The sequence below is a fragment of the Pinus tabuliformis genome, chromosome 8, assembly GCF_031772625.1.
Source record: "Pinus tabuliformis cultivar Carrire ecotype Pingquan chromosome 8, CPIR1, whole genome shotgun sequence".
In the NCBI taxonomy this organism is placed as follows: domain Eukaryota; kingdom Viridiplantae; phylum Streptophyta; class Pinopsida; order Pinales; family Pinaceae; genus Pinus; species Pinus tabuliformis.
This window is the reverse complement of record NC_142294.1, coordinates 876,049,905-876,072,772: the sequence shown is the minus strand read 5'-3', so window position 1 is coordinate 876,072,772 and position 22,868 is coordinate 876,049,905. Positions and strand designations below refer to the sequence as shown.

The following is a 22,868-nucleotide window of genomic DNA, read 5'->3' as shown; positions in this document are numbered from 1 at the left end:
AAATTCAGTGGTATCTATTAGCGCTAGACTCGATGTCATGCTTATGTGAAATTTTATCCAGAATAGTAGTGTGGTTCCAGAGTTGATTTGCTCAGAAGTTTGATTTGTTCATAAGTTTGTAAATTCCAGTAAGTTGATCAATTGTTGAAATGATATCACTTGGCTATTTGGCTATACCACAAATGGATTTCGATGAATTTAGTTTTTCAATCTATAGATTGAATCACTTCACAATGGGTGACTGTGTAAAATTTGACATTTAATACAAATTGTTTTCTTCGAGACATAATTTGGCAGAACCTTGGCATCAAAACCCCACAAGGGGGAAAACCCTTTCAAATTCATTCTTCTCCTTATTAGATTGTCATAAAATGTTCAGCAGAGAGATTACAATGATCCAATTCATCAACCAAGATTCAAAGGTCAACAGCTTTGACTTTACAACAAATCAATATCGAAAATCCAAGAGATGAGCCCAAAAGTCAAATCTGCAATTCTGGTCAAAGTCAACAACAGTCAGAGATGCCCTAACCAGTCCAAAAGTCAATGGTCAAACTCCTCCAAAAGAGCTTGGTCAACTACCGAAGGATGCAGCCTTAAATGCTAGTAAAAATGAAGTCAAAACAGTCCCAAGCAACTCGGTCAAACATGGTCAATGAAGAGAAAGTCCACAGTGAATAATTCCTTTGTTCTCAATCCCCCACTTTCCCTCTTCAAACTGAGCAAAAAATTCCAAAAATCTGCTAAGTCAATATTTTGCAAATTCTCGCTATATTTTGCCAATATATCATGATATTCAAAATTTGAAAAAAAAAAAAAAAAAAAAAATTTCGTTAACTTTTCTGGTGATAATATCACTGAGCTGAAAGAATCAAGATATATCACAATGTTGATGATATATTGCCAATATTTGCAATGCTGTTTTATATTGTTTACAAGAGTAGACTCAAATATAATTTCCTGCCCTTCAATTTTACATCCAAGCCTAAAATCCAAGGATAAGACGAATCCAACACATCATTCCTTACTTAATATCTAAAAATAGTAAATACTTCATCACAACGGTTTACCAACATGTTGGTACTAGGTAGCCAAAACAGTTTTCAAAGCAAGCCTAGATATGCCTAAGAAGAAGAAAATCATTGTAAAATAATTGGAAAACATAGAAGTTAACTAAGGGAATGCACGGAATGCTCTAGCTTGAAACAAGAATCCTACACAGCATTGAAATCGGCTTTAAAAAAGCTTAGACAGGATATAGAGCTCAGGTTGTTAGCTCAGTTTCCTCAAAACTGAATTGCCTAATGATAGAATATGATACTTATAGCCCAATAGTTTCAATGTAAAAAATAGGCACCAAGCAAATTTCATGAATTCTATATTTTCCATTAACACACCATTCAAAGCACAAATGCAAAAAGAATGTAAGCAATGAAATAATTTAAATGACACATAACCTAACTAATAACTAAAGAAGGAATTTTCTTTCTCAGGGATGGAGTTTATCAACTCGATGCCATATATATCATATAGCCTTCATATTTACCAAAGCAAAACCAAATAAACATCATTCTTTGACATCTATTTCGTTAATTAGTGAAACAGAAAGAAGGGATAGAAAGGTTAGGATATATAGGAATGCTCAAACCTGTTCTTTTCAAATGCCATAACAGCCCCATTAAGACTCAATTCCTCATCAACAGGAGACTCTGTCCCTAGACTGTTATTTAAGGAATCTAGTGGCTTCAAAACTACGACGTCTGAATCAAGATAAACCCCTCCATATCTGCAAGTTTGAAAAAAACATAAAAGCAAGTTAACGGAAGCAACTCCTTTTACAAGAAAACTACATAAACAAGGGAATAGGCATCATGGATCCTTGTAAATAATATCAAATCAAAATATGAAAAGATGGTCTATCATCTTCTCCATTAACTTCACAATGGACGTTTTAAGGTTCAAACCAAAGCCCAGATTAGCCAAAGAAAATACGTGTAGGAATGAATTCTCAAAAAAAGGGGAATAGCCAAACGATACAACCCCAATGAACTTTAATTACAACCATGCTCAACTCATTCTAACATTTTCAGTTTGCTCTTAATAAACAACCAAGCTCATTCATGGCAATGCTTCAGAAACCTTGAAAAAATAAAACTACCATAGAAGCCTCTCCCTTTCCCTCTTGTTCATGACATATGCCTCAGTGAATTTTATGGGCTATCTTAAATATTCCTTCAGAATTTTCTCTTTGTATTATTATGGATGGAGAGTTTTCTCATGGGCTATACCCGATTGTGCACAATGCTAAAGCTATAACTGAACTAGAGGTACCAAAAGAGATGAACTACTCACCAGTCAAATCTGTGCATCCTTACAATATAATAAAAGCCAACCTAAAAGAAAAAAACAGTTAAATCAATGAGAATCCTCTCGCCCGATTCTTTCTATTTTACTTCTTGTTTTCTCAGGGTATAAATCAGGCATTCCACCATAACTGGCTTAGACAATACACTGATCTAATTTTGGACCTTTTATGATATTTATAGTTTCTGTATTCTCTCTTTAAATTTTCCATCCAGAACATTAAGCACCTTCCATTTTCTCATCCAGAAACATTGGAAGAATAATTACATCTCTCCCAATTTGGACTCTACTGTTCGGCACACTCTACTAGCTAAATAATATTCTTGATCTTCACATGCGAACAGATTTCTGCAGTAGTCCTGCATACTCTAAAAATTACAATGTCCCAGAAAGAACCCGTATAAATTAATTCCTGAATTAGCAAACATTAACTTTGCCCAGTGAAACAGAAATGCTCTATGCCTGTAAACTGCTAAGGACTAAGTTTTGGAAATGCCTAAGAAAAATAAGCATTATTCGCACTTGGTGAAAACTATAAACAACAACCCACTGTTATGTCAATTGTCATTATAGCAGGTTAGACACTTCGACTCAACCCACTACAACACTTGTTGTCGTTATAGCAGGTTAGGCACTCCAAAAAACTTGGAATATGTAGATCTCCATTGAGGATACAAGAATATATATTAAAAATGTATGAATGAGAATGATGTTACAAATGAAAGTGAGGGCCTGCTTATATACCCTAGGCAAGTGTCCCTTTATGAACGGTCATGTCCTTTAGGGACATACCTCTTCATTAACTAATTACTAATTAATCATTATTTATGATGTGTTATTATTATTTATATCTATATTTTATTCATAACATATGGTGATGATTTGATGCACTTGGATGGATGAAATGACTTCACATCACCTCTTATTTATACCAAACAAGAGGGCTCCACCGAATTGCCCAAGAGACATGTCTTTTGGACATTCCTCCTTCAAGCCTACATGACTTGAATGCCCAAAAATCAATTATCAACTTCAAAAATTCATAACTCATCTTCTACAACTCGGATTTCGACGATTCTTGTTGTGTTGGATTCTCCTCGCCATCCTCCATCATCTCCATCCATCACATGTAGAAAATGCCTCATGGTTTTGGCCCAAACATCAATGGGTGCAAAACCCCAACCTTGGGTTCCAAGCCCACAAGTGACTTTTGTGGTACTCCAACCTCCAAACCCCGAACCCTAGGGCTTGGAGTACCTCCCAAGCTACTCAAAAATCAACACTCCCTCTTAGCGAGGGAGGTACTTCCAAGACTAGGAAGTAACTCATCATCATCATCACTACTTGCAACACTTGCCCAACTCCTGGCGCTCACCACTATAGCAATCCCTATAGTATGAACTACACCTCTCTCGAAAGTGTCGATGTCACTGGAAGCATCATGCTTTCTTCTTCTCCTAGAATGTCTTCCACTCTCTCCATGATTCCTTCTTGGTAGTTGTAGGAGCACCCTTGCTCCCCACTAACCACGTGCTCTTCTTGGGCTGCAAAGTCTCCCTCTGAATCTGCAAACTCCCTCTAGAACTCGACTCTCCCTGAGTCTCTGGAACCTAGACCTTCTTTTCTAGAACCTGTACCTACCCCTCTGAAGCCTGCACCTACACCTGCTTCTCTGGAACCTGCACCTGGTCCTCCTGCTTCTTCCCATGATCTATAGGCTTGCCTGTCAGCCTATATAGACCATGCTCTCTAACTCCAAGCACAATACCTGTGGAGCTAGAGCCTCTGGGCCTGAGTCTTGCCTTTCCATCCTGGAATAAGACCTCAAACCCCTTCTTCTCGATCATCGAGATAAATATCACGCTATATCTGAGTCCTGGTACAAACAGTACATCCTGGACCTGCATCACCCGTCCTGTCTCCATCCTGAATGGCACAACTCTCGATCCTTAGATCTCCTTCTAACTCTTGTCACCCAACACCATGTGCAACTTCGAGTCCCATTCAGCTAGAGTCTCGAATACCTCCTGTGACCCTGTCATATGTTTCGATGCACCATTGTCCACGTACCATCCATCCTCATCGATAGTACCCTGCGAGAAATGAGAGATCATAGCAAAGTCCTCATCCTCCAAACTCCTGGTGAGGGCATCTATCCCAGCAGAGGTGGCAACACCGACAACCTACTTCCCTTTCTTTTTCTCGTCATTTCCTGTCTTCTTCTTCATCGGACATGTCAACAAAAAATGACCCATCTCGCCACAGTTGAAACACTTGACTTTACTCAAGTCCTCCTTTTGTTTACCCTTCATTCGTGCTACAAGTGCCACGTCATCATCGAAACCTTCTTCTTTGGATGAAGATCCTCGACTCTTCCTAAATGAATTCGTCCCATAGCGTATTCCAGTCTAGCAACTTCTCTCTGGCAACGATCCCCTTGATGAAGGACTTCCATTCCTCAGTGAACCCTTTCAAAGCAATCCTCACCATATTAGAATTTGAAATAGTCATCTTTGACCTGAGACAATCTCGTCAGATAAGAAGTCACTACTTCACCCTGTATCATCTTGGTGGACTTCAACTTATCCTCCAATACTAGTACCTGGTTCTCGTTCTTATTCTAGAACAAATTCTGAAGAGCCATCCACATCTCATGTGTAGTGTTCTTCCCGGACAAATGAGGTATTAGGGCATCCTTCACACCATCTAGGATGATCAATCTCGCCCTCGTATCTAAATCCTCATACACTTCCAGCTCCTTTGGGTCAATTGGCTTCTTGATGGCTTTCTCGGCGAACTCCCAAATCTTGTTGACCTGCAAGACCAACTTGATCCTTTCCTTCCATGGACTATAGTTGGACAACCCCTCCAACTTGTCCTCATACCGAAGACCAGCCTGCAACTTTGACATTGTAGTGAGCCCTTCACCTACAATGTGACCAACTCCCTCTTAAGTTGTACTTCGTTGTGCACACTCTGATTCATTGTCTCTCAAAGTAGCTCAGACACGCTCTAATACCATGTTGAATTTCCACGATCTTGGGATCTAGGATAGAATCTTAAAATCTTTGACGCTGTCAAACCAAGAATCTCAACAAAGCTACTTTGCACAGCATAATATAAATAGCAGTAAATCACACATGCACAAGTATAGACAACTTTTTACAAATATGTACAACAACCCAATCTCATTATATTAAACCAAATAAATAATACAGTTGTCTAGGGCTCCCATACAAAGGATAATGGCCCTCAATTATCCACAAGTACAAGAATTCAAAATACAATGACAAACTTGTTGCTCTAGTGCACAATCACAGCCTCTATGTCGTATCTCATCCTGTTGGTCCTTCGCTTCCGTTCTGCTCTCTAGCTGCCCCTTAGTCCATCAAGAGACAACACATAGAGTCTCCAGGAGGGTTGCCACCTATCACTGTTGCAAGTCACTTCTGCTACAATGAACATGGGTTGATCCAATCTGCTCTTCTAGGTTGGCCAATACCTAAGCTTCAATCTACCAATCTAGCAGTACACTAATCCATATGGCCAATACCTAAGCTTCAATCTACCAATCTAGCAGTACACTAATCCATCAATGTACTGCACATTAAGCTTCAATCTTCACCCAAACTTCAACTGTCAAACTCCCTTTACGACTGCTTGTCAAAGGCTACTTTGGGCTACCAACACGCTACCCTCCACCAATCCAATGGCACCCAATCTAATCACTGTAGAATCTGCTCCTTGGAGAGGCTTCTAACCACCAAGTCAAGCCTCCCAATTGGCTCCCACAGGCTACAATAAAATTGTCCACGCTAGGACACCATCCCTAGCATCAAATCAACCTAACAATCACCATAACATACCTTTGTTTTAGGACTGTTCAATTGCAATACGGATTTGGTCCTGGTTAGGGCTGATGACACACTATTGCAGCCCCTTATCCTACTTTCCAAACCTCCTCCAAGGTTGCGGCCTCCCTCCAATGACTTTTGTCCACACTTTACTATTGTCCTAGGCTAGTGTGTACCCCACAAACACCTTCTCGGCTTCCTGTTCAGACCTGTGGCCCTTTCTATTCTAGTAACCAGCCTTACGACCCTCTGTCCAAGGAAGTTTAGGCTTGTGGCCTCCCTATAACACACATTTAGGGTTGCAGCCTCCCCGTAACACACAACTAGGGTTGCGACCTACTGTAGGAGAGAAATTCCACCCAAAACCTTACCTAAAACAACCCTGAAACCTCTCTCTGTAATGCGGCCTCTTTCCTGCACTAGCTCGAACCTGTACCATGACAAAAGACACATAAAATGCCCTATGCTAGTCCTTCTTTGCATCTGCGGCTGCCTCAGAGAAGTATGGTGATGATTTGATGCACTTGGATGGATGAAATGACTTCACATCACCTCTTATTTATACCAAACAAGAGGGCTCCACCGAATTGCCCAAGAGACATGTCTTTTGGACATTCCTCCTTCAAGCCTACATGACTTGAATGCCCAAAAATCAATTATCAACTTCAAAAATTCATTACTCATCTCCTACAACTCAGATTTCGACGATTCTTTTTGCGTTGGATTCTCATTGCCATCCTCCATCATCTCCATCCATCTCGTGTAGAAAATGCCTCATGGTTTTGGCCCAAACATCGATGGGTGCAAAAACCCAACCTTGGGTTCCAAGCCCACAAGTGATTTTTGTGGTGCTCCATGTTAGTTTTTGTAGCACGGATGTTTTCTAGACTTGAAATTTTGTGGAGAGGCCAGAATAGATGAGATCTCCAAAACCCAGAAATCGTTTCTAGAAATTCCACCTAGAAATGACTTAATTAGATTATTAACCACTTTTTAAATATTTTCTAAGTCTAAACTTAGGGAATATGGTTAATTAATCAAAATTAATTAAGTCAAGGTGTGAATGATCTAGAAACTCACGAGAATCGACTCCAAGATGATCCTAGCCATCGATTATGTTTTAATCTTGGTCATTGGTGCTCCAACATAGGATTATAAGAGGAGGTCGATGTGGTGATGGAGAAGACACTTGAGCAGTTCGATTTCATGAGAAGATCGATTTCCTGAGTAGCAGCAGTCAGTTGTTGGAGAGAGAGCTAGTGAGATCGAAGCAATGAGAGGGGAAAAGACAGTGAAGCCGGAGGAAGGTTTCCAGATCTGGTGAGTGCATTTGCAGAGAGGCAAGAGAGCCACAGAGAGGCTGACGTTGGGGCAGCGCAGTAGCCTCTAGACGCAAATTCGATTTGCTCTGAGTGATTGACATTTTCAGTTCCAAAGGCTAGGAAGGAGTCCCAGAGTGTCGGAGAAGCGTCTTTCTGGTCAGCAGAAGGTAAGACGACTTCATCAGAGTCCAGCGTGAGGCTAGACGTCCTGCCAGCTACACAGCAACGCAAAGGCTCAGAGGGCCGAAATTCTAAAGGCAAGTTGTGCCGGAAGGTTGCCTGTTGGGTGAGGAAAATTCCTCTCCAGATTTTTGCCAATATTTCTCTATAGAATTACCAGTTTGGCATCTAGATGTACTTAGATTATTTCACTGTTGCTTAATATTAAAACCCTCAGTTGTTGCACTAGTTTTCCCAAGTTGGGTTTTTCCGAGGACTTTTGTCCAAAAATAATTGTGTTATTTTATGTGTGTGTGCTAGCATTTCTTCTAACGTTTATTCTTTTGCAGTTTTATTTGTGTAGATTGCAATGTGATTTATTTAGTATTTGTTATAGCAAACAGCAAATAAATTGTTAAATTAAATTAACAATTAGGAGAATAATTTCAAGTTGCTGCAATAGGATTTTGGTTTGGAATTTTCACATCGTATCAAAGCGCAGTTGATCAGTTGGAAAGCTCAGAGGTGAAGAGAGAAGGAATTTCGTTGCTCATTGTGGGCAGTTGGCCGAAATTCCCAAGGGCAGTGCAATCAATCTGCTAGGAGGCCGAACTACTTGAGGAGGTTCAATTTTTCTGAGTCAGGGGCAGAAAAATTTGATCTTTCCAGATCGAGTGATTCCAAAGGCAAAGGGATGTAATATTCCTAATGGAAATTTACAATGATAAACAAAGCAAACATAGCCAAAAACACACAGAAAATTACTCAAACATCAAAACACCATTTGAAAGCCAAAAACTGCATTGCTGAGCCATTTTATTATAATAAGAAGAGGGTACAATGAGTTGTTGGGAAGAGTGCACTTGGGCTTGCTCAAGGCAAGCTAGCTAAGCCCAAATGAACAATAAGAAGTCCCTCTCAAACATGCTGCTTCTCTCTCCTGGCTTTGTGCTGAAATTGCCCAGAATCTTAAGTGGGTAAATGTTAAAGGTTGGTTGCTAGGGCATCAATCTTTAGCCTCCTTAAGGGCAGTTTGGCCAATTTTAAATCATCTAAGACTCCATAGCCCAAAGGACTAGGCACTAGTCCAAGAGGTTTGGTGATCAACACTTCTCTTCTCCATATTTTCTCCTCCTAGATTTCGGTCCCCTCAAGGTAGGGTGGAAATCTAGGGCTTGGAGTGAAATTTTAAGAGGCGGTTTTTCAGGAATCTGAGGGTCCACACATCAAGTTTAAGGCCTATGCTACCTATGCTCCAAGTTTGGTGGGCATCCGCCCAAGTTTCATCCATAAAATCTCTTGCCCTAGATGCCACTCCAAGAGGGAAGACCTAGGTCTTTCTCTCACCTTAGGGATTTCTTTGAGGGTTGTATGAGCTTGGTATTCATTGGAATAAATCAGAAGAAGCCCTTTCTCCTCCCTTGCCTTGACCTAGTGAGTACCTTAGAAGTATTTCTTCCCATGCTTATTCATAAAACCCTAGGTCTTTCATAGGTCTTTCAAAGAGAGTGAAGAGCCTTTTAGAAGTGTTAAATCATTACATAGAGCTCCTTTGAGAGGTCCTACCTCATCCCCTAAAGTCTTGACCTTAGGAATACATATTACCATTGCATATCTCAAACCCTAGGTCTTGATCTTCTCTCCCCAAGGTCTTTCTTAGAGAGCGTGTTAACTTCTTTGAAGCATTGAGCCTTTATTGTGTCTTTCCTTGAATAGGCTTTGAGAAATCACTTAGTCCCTAGCTATTAACATATTTATTTCAAGTAATTTCCTATTTACCGGGACTCCTCCCATCGATGAAAGTTCGTAAAGAGCAAGGGACATTGATTGAGGCGACAGTGGGTCATTGTCTCATTGTTGTCACTTAGTCTAGTAGTTGTCCCTTAGGTTTTCCCTTCCTTAGGGCCCTGCTATATTGTGTGGCAACAGGTCACATTGTATTTTAATTAGCAACACTGCGGAGGAAATAATTTTCAGCATAGACTCTATGCAGTTGTTGTTCAATGCATTGCTAGTGGCAGCTAACCATCGGCAACTACTGTTCGGCACGTTCGCTGTGCAACGAAGACCACAGCCTAGTACGGCTATGCAAACGGCGGAATGCGGAATGAGCGACCCTACAACGATGGCAATTACAGCTAGTCGGGCGACTATGACGGCGGCGGGCCAGTCCATTGCTCTTTTTTATTTTTATTTTTATTTTTTTATCACTGTTTTTTAATATATTTCTTTTCGATGTCACAAGGGCGCAGCTCAATTGGTGATCGAAGTCATGTGAAATCTGTGAAAATTAAGAGATCCAAGGTTCAAATCCCCCAGTTGTGACCCGATTTACGAAGAGGACAAGTCGTAGACCCCCAGAGGTTTACTAGTAGTTACGTGTCAGGGGAGCCACTAGGTTCCTCTGGGATAAAAGGATATATATATATATATATATATATATATTTCTTTTCACTATTATTTTTTTTAATATATTTTTTTCCGAACTTTTTAATAATATATATATATATATATTATTAAAAAGTTCGAAAAAATTAAATTAAATTAAATTATATATGTTTTCTTTTTTATTCCTTTTCTAAATATATGTATAATGTCACTTTTTTTAATGGTCAAAGGCCTAATGGGAGAATGGAGAAACTCCAAAACTGTGTAGCGAAATGTTTGAATCACGACGGCAACGAAGTTGACGATAGGTTGATGGCCAGAGGCCAAATCAGACAGGCTTTGTGCAACGGTTGAACAGCCAGAGGATCAAACAGCTCTGATACCAATGTTATGAACAAAGTTCATATATGCACAAAATACTCAGAAAAATCTGAAATATATAAGTACCCGTGATAGGACAAATATATATATAGAAATGTAGAGAAGATATGAGATGATGGAATTGTTACAAATGAGGGCCCACTTATATACCTATGCAAGTGCCCTTTCATGAATGGTCATGTCCCTAGAGACACGCCTCTTCTATACTAATCATCATCATCATCATATATATATATATATATATATAAAGCCATGTTTTTCGCTAAAAAACCATGTATAAGCCATGTTTTTCGCTAAAAAACTATGTTTCATATGCTTCAAACCCAAAACTAAAACAAGTGTTTCTAAGTCTAGGCATGAGGATTGTTTATCTCAATTTTCAGCATTGTTTGTTTCAGTTTTCAGGAGCTCAAGCACATCACACTGGGAACAAATCTCAAGCGTAGTTTTCACAATGGGGCTTTGCCTATCAACTTGCATGGCAAAATTCTCACAATCCACTTTGTTATTCAAGAAATCCTCTAGGGAAGTCTAAATCTGCCCAAGACTAGCCTATGCCTGAATTTTCAGAACCTAAAACAAACCTCAGCTCTTGAGGTATTGAATGAAGTTTACAGCCAAGGATTTTGACATAAACGGAGGGCCAAAAGGTCAATGAGAATCCCCCACAATATCAATTCTACAACTACCATTGCATATCAAGGGATGGCAGTTTATGGCAGTGCCCTAAATCTCACTTGCAGTGAAGAGTGGATTAAAGGCCTGCCCACACCAAATCCAGTCATAAAAATTTCTGGATTGGGCTTCACCACCTTCTCCATGAACAAGGTTAACTGTTTAAATATTGTTTACAAAGGGTTGCATCATATGATGCCTTAGTTGGTGGTATTTTTTATTTCTAATCCACATGAATTATGTGGGGATGTACATTGTGAAGCGAACACTTGAAACATGACATCCCCCCCTGCTACAACCAACAAATACATAGTAGTGTGCCCCAACTTGGGGAGTATTAAATTAATTTTAAAATATTATGTCACGCACTCACCAAAACACCCAACTCAACCACCACTTTGCACTTCTACAAAGTGACTTTCATTTTATAAAATTAAGCAGGTTTTTAATGCTCAAGTCAAAGTGGGTTTATATTATAAACTTTAAAGTGCAATGACACTTAAAGGCCAATGGAATTGCTGGGTTCTATTCCTGTCCACTATAAGAGATACTACAATCACACTGTGAAAACCAAAAGAAGGCCAAATGACCACCAAATGAAATCATTCTTTCACCAATATGCTTGTTTTTCACATATGTTTTCAACTTCAATTGGGCCAGTTTGGAGCAAATTTGTGTAGCTAATGGACTAAAGATTCTAATGAATTTTCAAGAAAGCTGCTACAAAAAAAAAAAAAGAGAAAATTACAGTCGCTACAACAATAATTGTGAAAGCTAAAGAAGGACCAAATCAGCACCAAATCAGTTAATCTCTTCACCATTTTGATTCTTTTTGCATAGGGATTTTGTTTTTAGATTGGAATGTGCCAGATTTGGAGCATTTGTGTGTAGCCAATGGGTAAAAGCATCTAATAGGCTGTGAAAAAAGTTGCTACAGCTAAAACAGAGAAAATTATTGCAGCTGCAACTCAGTCCCAAATTGGGCTACTAACTGAATCTGACAAAAGTGAAAGAGAAGCATTCTCATTGTTGGAGAGATAAAAAACTTTGACCTAATCTTTGGGCTCACGTTTTTCTCCCAGCAGTCTATAACAAAAATGTTTTCTCATTCACAATGATCAAATGTTCAAATCAGCAGCAGAAGGAGGTAGACCGTAGAATAGAGCAAAGAGGCCATCAGAAACTAAAGATTTGCCTGGTGTATCACTATTTTTGTAAGTGCAACAGTCTTCCTCTTCTAATTCTTTAATTTCATTCTCATTATCCTTGTAAGCTTTATCTAAGCAAAAGAATATGAAAGGGAGGCAAGCAAGCCCAATACTGAGATTTGATAGTCCCCTTTGGCGCCATGGTTGTCTTCAATAAATGGTCGTTTCAAAACTGAGATTCTATAATCCCAACCCCTAGAGTTGTTATTTTATAAATGGATTGCTGGGTTTGTTTTGTAATCAGAACCAAGGCTTTGGCAACTAGTGAAATAATAGATTTAAGCAAGTTATCAATGTTTCCCTCCTCATTTCCTATTTCACATGGTGTTGAATAAGCCAATAGATCTATGTTTGCCATGCCCATTTGGTTTTCTGTCTAATGAATGTGTGTTAGAAAAGCAGTCCAGCCCCAGCATATATTTGTTCATTTTCTCTGAGTTATCTGTCAAGCAGAAACTAAATCATGGTGCCCACAGTTCAGAAGATCATTTCTATGGCTGAAACCTATTGAATCCTCTAGTTGCTTTGCTTCTTGGTCATCTCCAAACCACTATTTAGACTATTTTTATTTTTGCTTTAAAGAAATTGCAGAGGCAACACCATGCACCATCCTGCCCTACAATAAATCCAGCCAGAGATTCATTGCAAAAAATGTTAAAATGTGATGTTCAGAATACTTTAGGACCACTGAGGGTACCCACCCTAGTCTGAGTGCCTAGAGTGGTGCATGAAGGTGCTCCTACACACTATGCCCCCACATTGAGACCCTAGTGAGAAAAGAGAACAACACCTTCAATTTGTCCAAATCGAGTTCTTTGGAAAGCGAAACCCTCTAAAGAGTTTCTAGTTTCTAAGGAGCAACCTATTTAACAAGCTCCATAGAAGAATCATGAAGAGGATAGGAAACTACTAACATGAAGATCCTTTCCAAATGTTCTTCAAAAATACAACAAATTTCCATCTCATCCTTCTATAACATATTGCCACTAGGGTCTCACAAAACGAGAACCACTCTGATATCTATTTTCCCTAAAGGTGTTAGAAAGAGTTTAGATGACACATCCTGATTAGCCATCCATTGCATAAAACCCATATTACCTCTCGATAATTTTCAAATGCTCTAAGCTACACCTCTAGCGCATTGGCCTGTTGATTTTGTTCATTAAATGGGTCCACTTCCAACCATTAGCAACCTTACTAAAGTCGATACTAAACTTGGCTTTATTTTCCTTTACTTGTTCTAGCAACCATCTTTGCCCAACCACTAAGGTACTTGCTTGTGCGTTGAATGGTTTCCCTGCATCAAAGTATCCAAAATTGCCCCCTATTGGCAAAGGCATGATGCCGAACTCTTGCAAACAACTCATTAGCATTCTTCTAACTCAAGAAAAGAGATATTTTTTACTTGAAGGAAGAGGAATCCTCATGCTAGCAATCACAAGGAATGAGCATAAATGTAGAGATAGGGAAATTATAAAAGCCAATGATATTCAAGTCCACATCGATAAATCACTCGCTATTGAAGAGAAACATGACAATATCAAGATTTTCATATAACTTGTGAGGTGTACTTTAGATCTAGTCATTACCCACTTGTCCATTGGACCAAGTCTACCTTCATACTAGAGTAATATTCCTCTACTCCACACAATGTCAAACACACCAGGCATCCTTTTATAAACATTCCAACTTCTAAGCCTATCTTTCATCCAATGGAAACATCATCTCATGCCCTCCAATATGGTTCCCATCCCACTCAACCATGTTTAAGTCCACTCCAAGTATCCACTCAACATCAGGCATCATTTCCAAAAATACGTTCTACTAACATGATCATTGGGGACAAACACCGAACAACATCCCCACCCTTGCAAGCTAGCATGATTGTCAACCGACAACACTATACCAAGGGCTTCTCCCCCTTAGAAAGAATAAGAGGGACGAACCAAGAGGAAACTACACAAATATCCCCTCCTTGCCTTCTTCATGAGAGGTAGCAACATATATACCATTCCAAATGTGCATCAACAAGTGCAACGTGAAGTCGGGGACTTTACCTCTTGAAGGAAGAACACATCAATATGTAGATTGGCCATGGTGATTCTAGCATTACTCCATCTATCATCACCAAAGGCCCCTTTAACATTTCAAGCTAAAATATTTTGCTTCTTGGGCAAACCTGCTTAAGTCCCTACTCAAGAGGATAGAAATGAGGTTTTAACGATAACATCCTTGGAGGGGGGAATACCTAAAGAGGCATGCAAACTAATTGATTGATTAAGTGGTACAACACTATGAGTAAATTTATTGTTGACTATTGCATTGCACTAGCACTGTGTCAACACCCCCTATTATTAGTCATTTTATCTTATCCCAGACACTATGCATAGGACCAGTTGTAACATGTCGTACAAATTGTATTGACCACTCCTACCTGGCATCAATTTTTTAAAATTTATACCCATTGAAGGCACAAGGAATGCTTAAGGCACAAGGGTTGTGCCTTACATTGGCACCTACTTATTTTAAATTTTTCTTTTTTGTACTTGCCACACTTGAAAATTGTCGATTAGTTTTAACTTTTCAAGTTGTTTCAATGGTTTTTTGTGTTTCAATAAAGAAATTATATGATGAAGGTGCAACATGAAAGGATTCTTCATAAACATGAGAGGATTCTTCATAGAATGAGAAGGAAAATAACAATCAAAACAACAATTTGAGAGATTGAGATACATGACCTTTTGAACATGGATAGAAACATGGAACAAAATGCATTTATTGGATGGGAGCTACCTTGGAATATCCACTTCTAAGCAAATTCTTGCACTAGGCCACAAAGCGTGAGAACCAAGCTTATCTCCAGCAAGCAACTAACTAAAAGGTTGCACTAGCTTCTTAATTTGGGCCCAAAAGTATTTAAGCATGCAATGGAACATCATTCAAAGAGAATATTTTTGTTGAGACAAATTCTATATTGGAAACCTCATGCTAGGGCTACACATATGCTAAACCATGCATACATCCATACATACATGTATGCATGCATACATACATACATACATACATATGCATGCATACATGCATCCATACATACATACATACATACATATGCATCTATACATATATACATACATCCATATGCATATGTATGCATACATACATGTGTACGTGCATACATACACACATCCATGCATACATGCATATTGATACATCCATATATTGATGCATTCATACATACATACATACATACATCAATGCATACATCTATGCATCCATGCATACATACATACATCCATGCATGCACACATATATACATGCATGCACACATACATGCATACATGGATAGAGAAATGGAACAAAATGCATTTATTGGATAGGAGCTACCGTGCAATATCCACTTCTAAGCAAATTCTCGCACTGGGCCACAAAGTGTGAGAACCAAGCTTATCTCCAGTAAGCAACTAACTAAAAGGTTGCAGTAGCTTCTTCCTTCAGGCCCAAAAGTGTTTAAGCATGCAACGGAACACCATTCAAAAAGGATATCTATTGAGACACAAACTCTACATAGGAGCCTCATGCTAGGGCTACACATATGCTAAAGCATACATGCATGCATACATACAGACATACATTCATACATACATACATGGATGCATGCATACATGCATCCATCCATCCATACATACATACATACAACATATGTACATATGCATATGTATGTATGCTTACATATATACATACATACATACATACATATGGATAGATAGATGGATAGATATTCACTACCAATGGTCAAGAAAAACTACGTTCCAACTTTCAAGAGAGACTTTGATGGATAGGACCATCCATCTAAACCTTGATTTTGCTTGTGCAGATAGGCGAAATTATCCTAGTTCACTTCCTCGCGTGCATGCTCATGAGGAGGAGATTCAAGATTACCTTTATGCTCGATAGTCAACTTTTTGAAATAGAAGAGTTTTTTGACATGTCACTTCCTCTTATTGTTGCCACCATAACTCTAAACCTCTAAATTCTTGCTCAAAGCACCCTTGAATCCATGTGACATGAAACACTTTCATTGCAACATCTCCCATATCAGGATTCGATAGAGGATTATTTGTGATAAACTAGAGATCCTCTATTGAAAGTTCATTAAACCCCTCTTTAACCACTCCAACCTTAGCAATCAAGGCATTGCCATCAAAAGACATAATATCATCAATTACCTCATCCAAGGAAGCCATAACTCCAAGTTTCCTACACCACAAGCTCAACACACATAGGCTCGTAATGCAACTAAGCAAGAACAATCGCAACAAACTAGGTAGGTAGAACAAAATTGTGACTCAGCAAAATTTCAACCCCACTATGTGTCACAAAGCCTACAACCACTGATTGCAAATACCAACAACAAGCCACCCACACCAACAACTAAACCCTAGGGAGAAAGACCACAAAGTCATTGCTACAAGAGCACTGAAGCAAAACGAACAAAAGAATAGTGCAAGCTTGAAAGCAACAACACTAACAATCAACTGTGGCTAAAGCAACATTAACCTAAGAAAGAGAGACCACGTGAACCTATAAATAGAAGGATAGTTTGAAGCTACAACCTGAAATTGTAAGCAATAGTCGCAAGTAGGGGCAACCTAAACCTAGGTGGGTGAGAGACCACAAAGTCATGCCCACAAGAATAGCCTAGGTTAGAAAATTGTAGATGCAAGGAAGTCATTCACCATCTATTTATTATCATTTGGTTATCTATTATAATCCAAGGCATCGACCATCTACTATGATTCAAGGATTGACCTCAGCGTTTCTACTTCTCATGCCCTCCATTTCAAAAATTTATTTCGGTAACACTAGTTTTTTTTTTGTGTGTGCAAAATACATCATATATTACAATGGAAAACTTTACAAGATAGCTGAAAAAAGTCAAACCAAATGCATAAGGGTATATACAATGGATTCCCATATCCTCTTGTTAAGAGCAGCTAGGGTAGCAATAAACTCAAAGTTAGCTAGTGCATTGAATTTTTTGGCATCCTTAATCAATTGCACACATAACTCTTTTCACCAAGGGTTAGAAAACAATTGGACTGAACTAACCTCATCGAAGAAGACATATTTGCATCTTAGTTTCTAGATTGTAAATAAAGTCGTAACTCAAAGACCATGCCAAATGGCCAAGAAGTGGGACAATACCAAGAGACTTTAAGTAGACAAGAAGAGTTGCAAGCCAATGAAGTTGCCCTTTAAGCAACATGGAATGTTGGTCCTACAACAACCACTAGGATGATCTAGCAAAACTATAGTCACATAAAATATGTTTCAAGGCTTTTGAGCGATTGCAACAAGGGCAGAAGCCATCTATCATCCTACTTTTGGCAAGACAACCTTTGGAAGGAAGCCCCTCATAAACAAAGTAACCAACAAAAGACCTAGAGCTTGCATCTCAACTAGAGTGACCAAACACTATGCAACTGGCAGATCATTTGTAGCTTGAAGATCAAACGACATCCATCTAGCATTCACGACAACAAATAGTCGGTGTTTCTCATGAAGAAGAGAGTAAAACTTCTTTGAATCATATTGCCAAAGTAGTTTTCCAAACCTCCGTCCCCAATCTCTCCAAAAGGGGCCCTACATGTCAATATTCAATGTGTACCAAACCCATAATATCTCTGATTGTTGGTTTATAGAGAAAAGAAAAGCCTTCTAGTGGGCTAGCTCTCTCCAATCCTTCCAATCCCTAGAAGAAAAGTCCCAAAGATCTTTCCAAAAGAAGACCCCCTTCTTGCCTAGCCTATGACCTTAAATCCGTGACAATCTAAGATAGACTAGCCTTGATTCACCGACTCCAAATAGACTGCCACAAAAAATCCCATCCTGCATAACACCTAGAGAAGTTCCATCTGACCAAAGAAGCAATCAACCTCCAAGCCTCCCAAATAATCCCACAGATCACTAAACCAGACACCTTAAAGAGCTTGGGGAAAAAAATTATATCACACAGCCCAAAGGGGCCTCAGAACAAAACTAGATGCTAAGCAAACTGAAACTAAGGACGCAAGAGAATACACAAAGGGGCAGATCCCTCAAGGCACTAAACTATCCCTTTCATGGCCAAGATATGACCCTGTGTTACCACATCAATAAGTCCAAGACCACCTCTGTCTTTTGACATAGTATGCACATCCCAATGAACCATAGGAAGTCCTTGTGCACCACCATTCTTGGACCAAAGAAAGAATTTGAGAATCTGCTCTAATCTCTTCAACTAAGCCTTGCTCGAGAACCAACAAGAGTAGTAAAGCGCAAAGCTTGGGCACCAGTTACTGTTGCAAATGATGAAAGTAATCATTGCCTTGTAGTGGAGGCCTAGATATGTAATAGAGATGTTCCCTTGTAACACATGAACAGTTCCCAGACAACACGAAATAAAATAAACATTTAAAATATGGAACCTCAATCACTATATATAGAGTATCAGCCACCAAGAAATAACATTGACAGCATCGAAAGCCAAAAACAAAATTTTCTTTTAGAGTTCCCCTAGTACAAATTTATGGGAAAGAAGTTCTCTAAGTGAAAAGTGGGAATATTCTCTCAATACTATCAAAAATAAGAGACAAAAAGTACGTTTTTAAAGCTAAGAAATTTGAGAGAAAAGGTATAAAGATCTGTGGTAGCATAGATATAAAATATATAGAAAGTCCTCCAAGAAGTGATATAATTAACATTCTCACGATTAAAGTAAACACTGTTCCCAGTATTAACCTTGGAGGTTATATATATCAAAGGATAACTCATCCTTACAGTTTATGGGATGCAAACTTACAAGCAACTGTCAGAAAATATATCGAAAAATTAGGAAGTTTTAATGCAGTGCCTTAACAAAATAACGATCAAAATAAATATACTCTATATAAGGAGGATACAACGGTCAACCTTACAACGTATTTGTAGTAGAACATTACAAAGAATCCTCCACCATGGATGCTTTCTAGGAGTAACACGACATTTTAAAACGGTAAGCCTACTAGCACATTGATCAAATTCGAAATAAAAATAAAAATAAATCATACATCATGGGTATTTTCAAATTTTGTACATTTAACAAAACATTCAATTCTAGAAGGATACTGACCAAATTGTAAATATGGACTACAGGTTATAGGCATAGTCTTCACCAGGAATTCAATATGTTAGCAGCCATGACAACTACACAGTGGTTTATGGGCACGACTTTTTCTTCATAATAAAAAAATTAAGTGAATATTGACAGGGCAACTAATCAAATGGAAGGACTTAGCAATAGAAATTCATCTCAATGAAATCACAACGACAATAATTTTAATGTGATAACAGCAGTTGCCACACACACACACATATATAGAGAGAGAGAGAGATTGTATAGAATCTATTTGGCTAAGCTGCCATGCTATGAGGGGAATATCTATGCTGTCAAAGTCACACAAGACTTGAACATAGCCTCATCCACATCCACTTTGGAGGTTTTAAAACCAGGTCTCCATATTAATGCAAGCCCGATCACCTTGCCACTTGCCACCACTCCCATGGGTTTAATATAAAATTATTAACAAACTTGCATGCCCAAACACCTAATAGCATACCTTAAACATACACATAGTTTTCACTTGCAGTTTATCAGTTCAAGCTTTTATCACTTTATATGCATTTGATATCTTCCCTCGTCAAAAGACTACTCACTTAATAATCTTGGTCTATGGTGTATCTACTTCAATACTGTAATTACAAAAAATGGAAGCTTTAAATCTAAGTTATGAAGGAAAACTTACTTGTAAAGTGCTGCAAGCCGCAAAAGTTCAGTGTAATGAATATAATAAAGATCAACTTTCCTCCAATCAAGCCAAACAGAAGCAAATATGTGTGTTGGAGTGTCGATCAAAAGCTCATCCAGGTTTGGCATGACAACTGCAACTCTGTAGCTGAAATGTCCAAGATAAATTTCATGTGAGGAATCAATAATCTCCCTTAAGTCAGCTCCTAGCAGAAAGCACGCAAATGTAATTAAACTGGACCAAATTATTGTGTTCATTGGAAAAGATGGATACAACTACTTCTAATTAACTGTCTCAAATAGAAAGGGTTTCACATTATAGGGATCAAGTATTAAATTTGAGGTATTAAACTCAATTAATCATATGAAAAAATAAATAAAATAGGAGAAGCCAAACTAGCTTCATGACAAATTTGTTTCAACTATCCATCCAGCTATTATTCATCTGTGAATTAGTGTTTAGAACAGGGGCAATTTTAGTGGCTAATATTCATGATACAGACATTTTGTCCAACATTTCCCAAAAGGAATAAGCAGTTGAACATGAAAATTTACATGCACCTACATGATTATTTTGTTGAAAAATATCACCAATTACCTCTATAAAATATGTAAAAGATTTTCTTTTCACAACAACAGTGTGTTTTACATACAAGGGTAGCAAAATAGTATATTGTAAAGTGAGCTTTGCATTACTGCACTTCTTCTAACCCAGGCTAGAAGGGCAAGCATTGTTGGCCATGCTCCAATACCTCTAGCTACAATATACTTCTGTAGAAGAAAGGACTTCACAATAAACTGAATTGATAGGTCATCAAAAAACTGATGCCAAACCATTTTAAAGGAGAACAATTAGATTCTTCAGAACTACCTACAGTGCAAAGCAAGGAAAAAGGTAGAAGTAAGATGAAGCACAAACCAGAACTACCAAGTTTTTTGCTTAAAGAAATCTAGATCAACAAACATGGCATCTCTCCACTAGATGGGCCTCTTAAAAAGAGCATGGAACCTCTTACAAATCTGCTTCTAAAGTTTCCTCGCAGTGCCATTCCCAAAACAAATATGCTTAGTGTCCTTACTCTTTACCCAGTCACCAGGACTGCTATGAGAAAAATCATAAGCAGATAGATTAAGATGATCGAAAATTAATAAGTGACCAGTGCATACCTCCCAAGCTGTTGTGAAAACACAGACGCCTACTGAGAATGGAGCTATGGTTGAGCCCTGAGCTTCACCAGAGAAAAACCAATTTCCACACACAAACATCTAAAACGCCAGTCCTGGCAAGCATGTGTTTGTTTTCCAACCCCTTCAGAAGAACCTGCCACCCAAGAACTCCTGAGTTTGAAGAACAAGGGGTTATCCAAATAGTGTTGATCTTCGAACCATCCTGACTCCTATGGAAAATGTTGATAATTTTTAATTTGTGTAGAATTACACTAAATGTTTTCTACAACTTATATTTTGATGGTAATAAAGGTTCCCCACCATCCCACACTTTCTTAAATGCATAGTCCTAGTCCCTTCAGAATGTCCCTGTTCTGCTGATATCACAAGCACCTTAAAATTATGCAGTTATGCATTTGCATAGTAAGATATCTCTCGATGAGCATCGAGTATTCCATAGGAAAACAAGCACAATATTGGACTTCACACACATGAAAAATATGAATGCTTAGAAAAAGGTTGTACAAATTCAACAGAATCAAGCTAAGAGGCCAAAAATGCAATTCTTATAAGACTGAATCAAAAGGATTGTGGGGCTTTAACCTGGACTTGGTAGGTGAACAAAATATTTTCTAAACAGACACTTAAGAAACTGATTTGAAATATTCATCAATACAAATGAAGTTCTAAACTGTTATAAGATATCCAATAATTTATCCTGTTTAAGCTAAATTTTATCCAAAGCTTTTTCAACTTTACTATGTGATTCATGTACTTTTCAATAAGTCCATTTCCTGTAAACTTTTCAAAGTTAGTTTCCATTAAACTGTAATAAACCAGAGGGTTCATTAACTGAGCCATCCCATAAGGGACAAGAGTCCATAAATATACTGTCCAAAGGACAGAAAAAATATTTAATAAGAATGATCGATACAACAATGACTAGAAGGTAATCAAGAAAACTCCTTATATAGTGCACAAGACATGTCAATGCTTAGGGAGGCAACCATAGGTCATAGTAACTATTATAATTGACAATGTAATTTATGTTCAATAAATGTCACCCTTGTCGAGATGCTTCATACTAGAAGTAGTTGAAGAAACCCAACCTAAAGATGTTTGAAGTTTTCAACAATTTTGTCACATTGTAGATTAATCAATCCATCCTAGGTCGATATTCCCTAGGACTGTTTGTTGACAAAAGTCTTGGACATAATTTGTTGGATTGTGATTCCAAGGATGGCTTTGAATAAGAGACCAGGTTGCATTGAAATTGAGATTCTTCACAGCATACTGTGCTTGTTCAGAATGGTGTTGATAAATTGGTCATTTAATGTGACAATAATTGAGATTAGGATGTCGATAAATTGTCCTTGTACTTCAATTTGTATTGATCTCTGGGTTAATATTATCCTCATTAGCTTTAGGTTTTATATGCTCATCACAGATGTGTGCTTCTGTCAATCATTGGTATTTCATTAGTAATGACACTTGATCTTTTAACTCTGGTTGAATTTGTTCATGC

The 22,868-nt window shown here is 38.3% G+C and overlaps 1 protein-coding gene across 3 annotated transcripts in view; it reads right to left on the bottom strand.

The window, feature by feature from the left end:
• LOC149238350 (alpha 1,4-glycosyltransferase family protein) overlaps positions 1 to 22,868 on the bottom strand; it is a 101,535-nt gene that overhangs the window by 32,793 nt on the left and 45,874 nt on the right. For 2 of the 3 annotated variants that reach the window (XM_089372995.1, XM_089372996.1), the window contains exons 2-3: positions 20,175 to 20,324; positions 1,649 to 1,786 (exon numbers count right to left, since the gene is read on the bottom strand). In XM_089372995.1, the coding sequence (XP_089229121.1) occupies positions 1,649 to 1,786; positions 20,175 to 20,324 (288 nt within the window). The remainder of the gene's footprint in view (positions 1 to 1,648; positions 1,787 to 20,174; positions 20,325 to 22,868) is intronic. The other variant, XM_089372997.1, reaches the window with a different exon arrangement.